Source organism: Pinus tabuliformis, chromosome Q (genome assembly GCF_031772625.1).
Source record: "Pinus tabuliformis cultivar Carrire ecotype Pingquan chromosome Q, CPIR1, whole genome shotgun sequence".
NCBI classification, from domain to species: domain Eukaryota; kingdom Viridiplantae; phylum Streptophyta; class Pinopsida; order Pinales; family Pinaceae; genus Pinus; species Pinus tabuliformis.
This window is the reverse complement of record NC_142296.1, coordinates 1260778566-1260789437: the sequence shown is the minus strand read 5'-3', so window position 1 is coordinate 1260789437 and position 10872 is coordinate 1260778566. Positions and strand designations below refer to the sequence as shown.

General features: G+C 37.6%; 1 protein-coding gene across 1 annotated transcript; it reads right to left on the bottom strand.

The window, feature by feature from the left end:
* Positions 1 to 1972: 1972 nt before the first annotated feature.
* LOC149224387 (uncharacterized) lies at positions 1973 to 3100 on the bottom strand. Its single transcript, XM_089388172.1, has 3 exons — positions 2905 to 3100; positions 2388 to 2672; positions 1973 to 2055 (listed from the first exon to the last, which is right to left on the bottom strand). Exons 1-3 carry the CDS (start codon positions 3098 to 3100, stop codon positions 1973 to 1975), a joined length of 564 nt encoding a protein of 187 aa, XP_089244298.1.
* Between the last annotated feature and the right edge of the window lie 7772 nt (positions 3101 to 10872).

Below are 10872 nucleotides of genomic sequence, written 5' to 3'. Positions count from 1 at the left end.
CGATTTTACCATTGTTAGTACACTGCTAGTAGATTTGTTAGACATGAGCATTTCCTTTAATTTCAGGGCCGGCCAGGTTAATGATAGTGTCCTTTTGATTAAGCTCATGTTCATTCATCAGTTCTCAATTGATTCTCTTTATGTTCAAAATGGATTCAAGTAACTTAGGAATTACATCAATTCCCATGTTCATGCATCAGTTCTCAATTGATTCTCTCTGTGTTCAATGGATTCAAGTAGCTTGGGAATCACATCAATTTCTTTCTATATCGGTTTAAAATGTACAGGAATGTCACAGTGGATTGCTTTGCACGACAATACTTCTTTGTACCGATGGACTTTATTTCAAGTCAACTGGATTTCATTTCTACAAGAAATTTCCTTGATAAATTCCTCTTGACAATTTATAAAACTTGGCAAAAGCATACCCTTATGTATAGCTCAGTACACAAGAAAATTCATTTTTGAAGCATAATTCTTATACTTGCAACTTTCATTTCTCTGTATAGACTTTCTAGAAAATAAATTGCATGTGTGAAGAGTTTATATTCCACTCTTGGATTCATTTTGTTCGAGAGTTATGTGAAAGACTACCAACTGATCTTTGTCATTAGCGTTAGGCCAATAATTTTAGATATGATGGATAAACTCTTCTATGGAGGGAATGAAATGCACCCCATAAACGTTTCCTTTGTTAATTTTTTGTTTAATTCTTGGAAAACAAAACAGTCAGGAAGTAAATTGGCATTAAGAAAACAAAAAACTGTGATCATTAATTCTATTGAATAAACACGGAGATGCGACCATACAAACATGCTAAACACTTCAAAACTTAATCACTGTCTTTGAATAATAGAATAATGAAGAGAGTACTAACCCAATGTGCATCTTTATCACGCTAATTATATTTTCTATAATTGTGAGCAATGTCACAGGACGAAACAAATTTGTACATTGGTCCACATTTGCTCCCGTTCTGGTCCTTACAGTTGGTAGAATATCAAGAATGTGCTCCCTGCATGTTCTCTAAGACGACAACTTACAATTATTTGACAATTTCCTCATCCAAATGATTTTGAATGAGTAATTTCTTGTTAATTTAACTGATTTTCAAACTGGGATTTAGTCTTCTTAATTTAGCTGATTTTCAAACTGGGATTTAGTCAGTGTTATTGAAGAGTGAAATAGAAACTGATTTTCTCTTGCAGAGAATAACAAGGATTGGTGTGATCTTATACTCTGCCTTAGACCTTCAAATACAAATAAGCTCTTGTATCCCTATTTCAATCACATAATTTAAATGAATATAATGTCATTTTATTGGAAAAATGCAATGAATATGAAATAGATCATCAGAATGGCCACTGTAGCCCCGGCTGCTGAGAACTTAAGTAGTTTATATCTGAATAAACACATGCACATGAAAAGAAACATCACCTGACACAGACATGAACAGGATAGAATCTAGATATTAGAATTTTGGGGAATAACAATTGCGCCTTAACAGAGAGCTTCTTATCCTACACCACACATTTCACTCTCTCAAGGTGGAGTTACAAACTGAACATGCAATAACTGAGCTGCATGGTCACCAAAGTTGTAACACACCCAAAAAAATAATGATTCATATCAGCTTCTCAATTATGTGTGCTGTGCTAGCATTAGTGATATAGTCTCTTCCGAACTTTTATTTCAAGTAGAAATTTGATTAAATTTCATAAGTGCAAGAAATCACAGAAAACCCTCCGGTAGTAAATTGATAGAAGAAATCTTCAAAAAAACCTGGAAGCTGTCCTGTTCATATTGTCCTGGACTTTTCAGCCAAGTTAATATATCTGTAAAGAATACTATTTTATGCTGAGAAAAAAATGACACTTTGTTTATCACCAGATGAAAATAAATTAGAAGCAAAACATCAGGTTGGTGACAAAGCCAAAACAAGTTGCAAGACTGTAACCCAATCTGCAAAACATCAAAAAACTGATTGTCCCAGAGTGTGATGCACTGTGGGAAGCTGTGCTGTCCCATCTTTTACTAGTGTCAGCTTCATAGCACCTGCTTACATTTCCAGCAGCTCTGTCTTTAAGAGAGCATCGGCCTCTTTCTTGATAATGTTATCATCAAGAGATTTGTAGCTGATTTCCATTTTTAATCTTTATGGCAGCTGTTTATAGTCCTGTAGCACTGAAAGTATGGATGTTGCAGAGCTTCTTTAGCTGTTATTCTTTTGTTTCCATCCACTTGTAACATTTGTTTCAGCAAATCCACACCTTCTAGACACCCAATTTTTTTAACAAATCTTGTGAGGGATGGGAAAGGCTTTCCCGGATTTGGAGATATGATGTCCAACTGCTCCTTTACAAATTGCCCACGAAATAGCGGCTCACCGATGAACAATTCTGCAAATATGCATCCCATTGACCAAACGTCCACTGGAAAACAATTGTATGAGGTGCGTCCCATCAGAAATTCGTATGAGGTGCGTCCCATCAGAAATTCGGGAGCTCTGTACCACAAAGTAACGTACTCCTGGTATTTATTGTTCTCAATAAGAGCATGCTCAGAGTCTTCCACCCTGAAAGCCATGCCAAAGTCCGCAATCTTGAGGGGAGTGGCTTCCATGTTTATCAAACAGTTAGAGGGCTTAAGGTCCCTGTGTGCAACACCCTTTGCTGTGACAATAAGCCACACCGTTGCAGAGTTCCCATAGTAACCTTTTCATCACCCCTAATCTGTAATGGCACCCAAAAATGGGTGAACCCCATCGGACATGCAGAACATGAATGAATTTGTCCAGGGATACATCCATATATTCCATTGCAATGTATAGAAAAGGTGGGTTTGTATACTGATCATCATAACGTTCAATATTTTCACACGCAGAGAACCCCACGACATACTTACTTGGGCTCAGGAACTTTAACAGACCTCCTTCCTTCAACGTCACGTCACAGTCATGAGAAAATTTCATGGCCACTATCTTTCCTGTATCAACATTCACGGCCTTTACAACAACGCCATATGTGCCATGCCCTAAGTAATTAAAAAGCAGATATGTGCCATGGCCTAAGGAATTCAAAAACATATAATTCTGAGACATGCTTGAATTCTAATGATCTGAAGTGCAATTTCAATAAAGCTTCAAGTGGCGATATGGAATTTAATTTTGAATGCAACAAAGAGGAGGACGTTTAATAAGAAAGACAGACATTCTGGGGTTGGCATGAATAAAATGCTAAATGAGAAGGCTTTAATAGTTTTTTCCTGCTATTTTTAGCCATCCAAATTGAGTGCTCCTTTTGCTGTTTTCTGCTAGTTCCGACGTTTGCACTCGTTGTTCTTTCATTTGATTGAAACTCAATTTCTCGCACTTCTTTCGTTTACTGAAACACAATTTCTATAATAAGAAAATAAACTTATTAAAAATAGCTGTGTGTTCTATTTATCTGCTGAAACTGGAGTAAATATGAAAGCTTGGATTTCTAAAATTAGCGGGAAACCTATTATAAATAGCTTTGTATTTTATTTATATGTTGAAAGTGGAGTAAATCTGAAAGTTTGAATTTTTAAAATTAGCTAAAGTTTTTATATTGATAATGTGTTGTGAATGGTTACTGTGAGTTTTAGGGGTTAATTTAGAAGTAGTGTGTTTCATATGGGTGAGTTGTAGTCATGTTCTAAATATAACTGTTGTGATGATTTGTATTGTGTTGTGTAATCTCTCAATTTTTATTATTTCAAGCCCCAAAATAGAAATATTTTAGAAAAAAAAAATAATAAAGCTCTTTATTTTTATATATAATTTTTATTATTTAAATTTAAATAAAAATAGCTAGGGAAACATGCATAAACCTGAATCACTTTGACAATCTAGATGTGGAAATGGGCACAATGGGAAAATGATCCAACATAAATAATTAAATGTGTATGTAGAGGAAGTTGGCAAATCCCAAAAAATCAAAGGAAAATTGGATATATCTATATATATATATATATATATATATATATATATATATAGAGAGAGAGAGAGAGAGAGAGAGAGAGAGAGAGAGATCCCCTATGTACACAATCACTTCACCCAATATAGGTAACTACATGTAATACATGAAAGACCATACACCAATTGAGAAATTTATATGTATCTAACCATGAAAGAAAGCACTTATGCCTAGATCTGCTCCAAAGGATTCTTTACTATTAGTATTTCTTATGTAGAAGACAAGGGAACACTTTTTGAATAGGCTCCCTATCTCTTCAATTTCGTTAGGTTACAATTGAGATATTTGGTACAACACTTTAGTTATAAAAAATGAGGATTTTGTTAGAGCTTTGGTTTGGATTAGGTTATATTCTCCCTTTTATGAAAATTAGAGAAGGTAATGCTCCGAAATACACTTGGTTCATTTATTCCCATACCAAATTCATGTGAATTAAGTGATACACTTTATCTCCTTGCATCTACATGTACATGAATGTAGTTGCAGATCTACTAGAATGTACCACTTATTAATATCTAAGATGATAAATATGTGTAAAATCCTCAACATTGAACATATTCCTTTCTACCTTGGCAAATTCCATGAACATGGATAAACTATTATTATTATTATTATTGCTAATTCTATGATTATTAATATGATTTAAATTTGACCATTATAAGCCTATCTCATATTATTATTTACTATTATATAGTTATTTAGTAACTTTTTTTGTGTAGTTATAAGTTACTATGTTAAGTGATGAACCATGTTTACTTAGGATTGACCTATCACCCCCTTATAAGGTATCACGTATCAAGATAAATCTTGTTTACATGTGAATTTTATTATCTTATTTTGGCTAAATAATTAAAATATTATGTACATGTGTATGTAGGTTGGCTCATTGTATTCTAGATTGATATTATCACCATCATATGCTTCACAACCACCCACTTTCTGCACATCATTTGTCTGAAGTTGTTAGGCAAGTCTGATATTTGGCCACCCTGCCTTGACTCTTAGGATACCACTTTTATGTCATGGGGTGTGTTACACAAAATATTGTCACCATGACTATTTGCAGTCAGTATGGGTCTATCATCATTCATACTGTCCTCCTTAGCAAGTCTCAAACCTCAACTCTTCATGTCAAGATTTAAAAATGAGAGAAAGTCCTTGAAAATCAATAAAGCTCTGGTTCTGCACTTTCTCCTACTGTTACCTGCGGCCCCGCACCCCTAGTTCATGTTACTTGCGGACCTGCCCGCTCTGTCTCTAAAGGAGTGGGTGCGGACCCCTCTGAAAGTCAAAAAGGCGCAAGTTTATTCTTAAAAACGCACTTGTGGTTAATTCTGGATGCTTCTAGAAGGAATCTTGACGTGGATGGTTCGCTCCTAGGTGGTTCATGCATCCCATAACTAAAGGAGCTAATCCCTTGATGAGAGGAGCTTATCCCTTTGAAGGAGGGCTTTATCCCTTTGAAGGTGGACCTAGTAACTTCCCTCCATTGCACTATAAATTAAGGCATTGGGCTGGTTGCTAGGGAGGTTAGAAGCTGAACATTTTTGAGGGTAAATGCTGTTGGAATTGAGACTTCCTAGTTAAGCTTGAGAGGAGAGATTACATACCTTTTGGCTTCATTAGGAAGAGAGTGAAACTTGTCAAAGTAGAGGAGATTCTTGCTGGACCCTGGGAGGAGCTTGTACAACATCAAGGCACTAAGGTTGTAAATTTCTTCTTTGATTAAAGTTAATACAATCAGATTCATTTTTCTCAATAAATTGTCTTATATGGTTTGTTTCATGAATTCCTTAATCATCATGATAAATATGCTTTATTATATTGGTTTTTCAGGTGCTATTTAATGTGTGTGCTTGTTTGTGTTTGCAGATTCTTTACAAGGGAGCTCATTTGGATCAACGGAGCATAGCTTCCACAAACTAGCACTGGACCCGAGGTAGGCCTAAAACACCTGTTTGCCTTTATTTACAAATTGCATATTTAGAGAAAGATATAATTTGTTTGGTTTGCTTGTCACTAGATATCATTAGATACTAGGGAGGTCGGTTTTGTCCGCAAGAACGACTTATCTGGCCGAAAAAATGGCGACTCCGCTGGGGACTTGAATTTTTTATTTTTCCTTTGCTTTTACTTTGACTTGAGAAACTGTGTCTTTGTTTCTGGTTTTTGGCTTGATGTGTGTGGGATTGGGTAGGTTTAGTAGATCTTGAATTATTTTTTGTTTTTCGTACTTTTGGGAGAGGACCACACCCTCTGCTTCTAACACAGTGCAGACATTTCCGCACTTTTGTTTTACACACAGAGCAATACCGCACCTGGATATACTGGGGGCCTACGGACCCTGTCAAAATTTTGAAAAACTTGAAATTTTCTCATTCAGTCAGCTTTGGATTTGTTTATGTGTTTTTAGCCTCTGCTCAGATCTGCACGTATGTTGTCAGAAACTTTTCGTAGGGTAATTCCATTGACATTAGGGTTTTAAGTGAAATTCCTAGAAGTTTTGTGTGTCGGGCTTGATTTTCGTTTGGTCTTGTAGTAACTCAGAGCTTAGAAGCCTTAGAAACCTTAGATCACCTTGGTTTTTGCTGGCCTTCTTATGAGTCTGACCGTTTTGCAAAATCTGCCTTTGTTGAGGAATCCATCTTGTTTTCTCTTTGCGAAACTTCGAAAGGACTTGTGTTGAAAGTTTTGGATTTCATTTTTAGAAAAGAAAACAAAAGCTGGTTGTCTTTTGACTGATTTGTGATTCTGGACAAATTAGTCCTTAGTTTGCTCATAACTAAGTAAAACATCCTTGAAAAGAAATCTTGTAAGCTTTTACTTCAAATAGTTTTTTAGAATTTATAGATCTCAAGATTAGATTTTTCAATAGTTTTGAGTGTTTTATAAAAATTAAAAAATCTCTTTTGAAAAAGTTTGTTTTTATTTGAGTGTTTGAAAAGAAAGGGAAATTTTCGTGAGCATAACTAGTTGTCTCGTTTTTGAGTTCATTGGAAAAGACAAAAAGTTCTTCTTTTTATTTGTTTGTTAAGGAAAGATTTGTTTTTACAAGCATTTGCATTCTCAACTCTTTCTCTAGCTAGAAATTCATTGAAGAAAAATGATTGTTTTTCATCTTAAGTGCATTTTTAGTGATTTGGAGTCGAGTTTTCACACCATAAGTTTCATCTTCGCACCTTTTGACTTAAGGAAAAACCAATAAAAATAATGCTTAAAGTAAAATCTATCTAGTAATATTTTTATTTCTAGGGCTCTTTGACACCAACATAGCTTAGGCTAGTATCTTGGAGTAGGGAGTAATTAACTCTCCAAGATAGTAAAACAAACAAGTAGCTGTATCTTGCGGTAGGAGATAAATTCCAATTGTTACATCTATGCTCTGGGAAGCTCCTCTTATAGGAGTCAAGCACGAGATCGTGTCCGAACCAGTGGGGTAATCAATCCTTCCTCATTGGGAACGATACTAGATATACACGTATTAAAAACGGTAAACCTCGGATTAACCATTGTCGAGGAGCCTGGGGTCACTTGTTGGTAAACCTTGGATTATGTCAAGGAGCCTTCAAGGGGATTGAGCTTGCTACTCTGCCCTTGCGTGTGTATCGGATCACAGACTGTTCCCCCAGGTATATTTGTTTCTATTGGTAACCATAGTTACCATATTCTATAGGATTCTTTCCTAAGGTGACGGTGGAGGGAAGATCCCACTATACCTGGAGCAGACGTCGGCTAGACTCACTTGGATTTTCTGGGGGGTTCTCTTCACTCGAGACAGTTAGTGGAGAAGCTTGTGCCAGTCTATTCATTAAGCAGGTTGCTGGGGTAACTGTTCCAACCGCCATTTCTGTATTGAATTCTGCGACGTTGGATTGCATCACTAACTAGTGTTTTCGGTACGGAAAGTTATTGTTTGTGTGTGGTTTGACCTCCTAGATTCTTTAGGCGTGTGATTCAAAATTGTTTGTTTCTTTAGAGACTTTAGGTGGCTTTCATTGAGATTTTTCTTTGTTTGCGTGTGAAGTAGTTAAAATATTTAATCGTGGCTGAACTACCGAGGAAGTCCCGTAGAGTTCAGGGCTAACCTCCTGAGTTTTCACCGAGCCAGCTTGAAGGGCTACTAGCCCTTGTAACTCCTAGTGACAGTAGAGTTGGGTCACCTGAAGAAGGAGAGTCTTCTTTGGTTGTACATCCTGATTACCAAGTTCAAGCACCAGAGTATATTTTAGAACCTGTTTCTTTTTCCGAAGTTACTGATAGTTTTTCTTCTACTAGTGATTTAGCTGAGGAACCTAAAATATCTGAACTTGAAACTGAACCTATTGCTACTCCAACATCAGGATTTGCCTCTCCAAATTCCAGTGGTCCTGGTTCACCCAGGGTAGAAAGAGTCATTATCCAAAATCTTCCTTCTGGACTTATTGCTATTGAAGAACTTATTACTCCGGAAGAAGGTATACCTATCCCTGAAAATCAACCAGCTATAGAACTTAGGGAGCGTGAATCGATCTTTTATAGTACACCTAGGAGGGATGCTTGGTATCTTCATTGACCAATTTTTGGAAAACCCAGGACTAAGTTTTTCACCACCTCGCATTCCTTTTCATCCAACACCTAGGGGTTATTATCCTCCGTTAAATATGTTGAGACAGTCGTCCATGTTTTCTCAATCTCTAGAAACCTTTTTATATGCCGGTCCTTCTATTCCCTCTGGGTATCAGTCACTTACTGGTACTTTTTCGGGAGCATCTCCTCAACCTATTGAACAAGGGTTATTAACTGGTAAAAATGGAACTAAGGCGTTGAGTGTAGAAGATATTCTTATGATGTCAGATACTATTCCAAATCCGCAACCTTAAGGTGGCCAGTTACCGCCTGGGGGGCAGCCTCAAGGTCCTCAATTATCACCTGGGGGGCAACCTCAAGGTACCCAATTACCGCCTGGGGTGCAACCTCAAGGACAGTACATACCTACGAGACAGTACATTCCTCAAGGTCAACCCCAGACTCAATATGTACCTCAAGGTCAACCCCAGTATCAATATGTACCTCAAGGTCAACCCTAGTATTAGTACGTGCCTCAAGGTTATCAACCTCAAGGTTAGTACCCAACCCAAGGTTTCCAACCACCTTCCGATCAATCATTTGTCCAAGGAACTGTAAATGTACCTTTGAATTATCAACCCTACCCTCAACCCGGTTATGGTCCTCAATATGCTCAAACTGCTATGGGTCCATACCCCGGGAAGAACTTAGTGGGGGATCCATCTCAATCACAACAGATCTTGCAACCGAATGTGCAGTTGTCATCTCAATCTAGACAACCCTTGGTTTCTGGTTCAACCCAGCAACCTGTCCAGCCTACTATTCAAACTTCTGCACCTTCTGTACTTTCTTAGCCTGGGCCTAGTTCGCCTCGAACTCTGCCTCAAACGACTACTGCAACTGTTGCAACCTCTGTTCAATCTACCCCACCTACTTCTGGGGTATCTACAGCTCTGGTTTCTACTGTTCCTGTATCAACTCCTCAAGCATCTTTACCTCAGTCTGGACCCACAATTCAGACTTCGCTTCAAATGCCTGTAGGACAACCTGGTCCAAGTACGGTTGTCACAAGTCAACCTCAATTTACTTATCAATCGTACCAGGGAAGATACCAATTCGGTCCTGCTGTGCAATAACCAGTCTATCAGTATCAACCGTACCTTGGATATACTTATCAACAACCTCAACAACCCCAGTACGGTCCGGTTAATCCTGGTTTTCCGGGAGGATATAATATCCCAAATGCAATTCCAATTCCTAGTTATCTTGGATATCCTCCTCCTGGGGCTGGTCTCATGAACCAGGGTTTCAGGGACCCTAATCGTCAGTTACCATTCATTGTAACTTTGGACTTGCCTGATTTGTCGCGCCTTATGAACGATCTAATTAATTATCTTCCGTTTTGGCCGCCAATGAAGAATAAGTTTCCTAGTGATATTCCTAAGTTTGAAGGCAAATCAGGTGAGGATCCGTCAAACCATGTGATGACTTATCACCTCTGGTGTGTGTCTAACTCCATTTCAGATGATTCAATCCGTTTAAGGCTTTTTCAACGCACTCTAATTGGTCTTGCGGCCAAGTGGTACATTGAGTTACCGCGAGCCACTTTTTATAATTTTAGTCAGTTAGCTACTTCATTTTTAACTCATTTTCAGTTGCCAGTCAGATATGACAATGGCACGGAATTATTAACTTCATTAAAACAGTCAATGTCCACTTACATTTCAGATCACATTCATGAATGGAGACGTCGACGGCGTTTAGTGAAAGTTTATATTCCGGATCAGATTTTAGCAGAATGGTTTGTCAAATCTTTATTACCAAAAATCACTGAGGATGTAGCTAAAGCAGAGTCGTTACTGAGGAGCAAGTAATTGCTCAAGCTCAGTACCTTGACCTAGTTTATACTCAATCAGGTACGTTACACGAGAAAATCCCCGACCTTCCTAAACAAAATCAAATAACTGCAGCTCCTTTAGGGTCTCATGCCACTGATGGTATGATTGGTACGGTTAATACCAAAAGTAAGAAGAAATATTCCAAGAATTCTTCTCCTATCATAACTTTACCAGATTCCCTGACAGGAGATTCTTCCACGGAAATTTCTGCCGATATTCATGTTGTAGAGTCATCTACAGCCAAATCAAAATCCGGTGGTAAAAAGAAAGGGAAGAAGAAAAATAAAACAAATAAAAATTCGAAAGAGAAAACAGAAAAAACAGAATCTACTGATGAGGAACGCAAACCTCGTTATCCTTGTCTCATTTGTGACGAAGAGCATTTTACAAGAGACTACCCTCATCGCGCTGAGGTTGCGAAAAACGTGAAA

Coding starts and splice junctions, on each gene's coding strand:
- LOC149224387 (XM_089388172.1), bottom strand. CDS start 3,100: ATGTCTCAGAATTATATGTTTTTGAATTCCTTAGGCCATGGCACATAT. Junction 2,673..2,904: donor GTTAAAGTTCCTGAGCCCAA/GTAAGTATGTCG, acceptor TTATTGTCACAG/CAAAGGGTGTTGCACACAGG. Junction 2,056..2,387: donor ATTTGCAGAATTGTTCATCG/GTGAGCCGCTAT, acceptor AAATGTAAGCAG/GTGCTATGAAGCTGACACTA.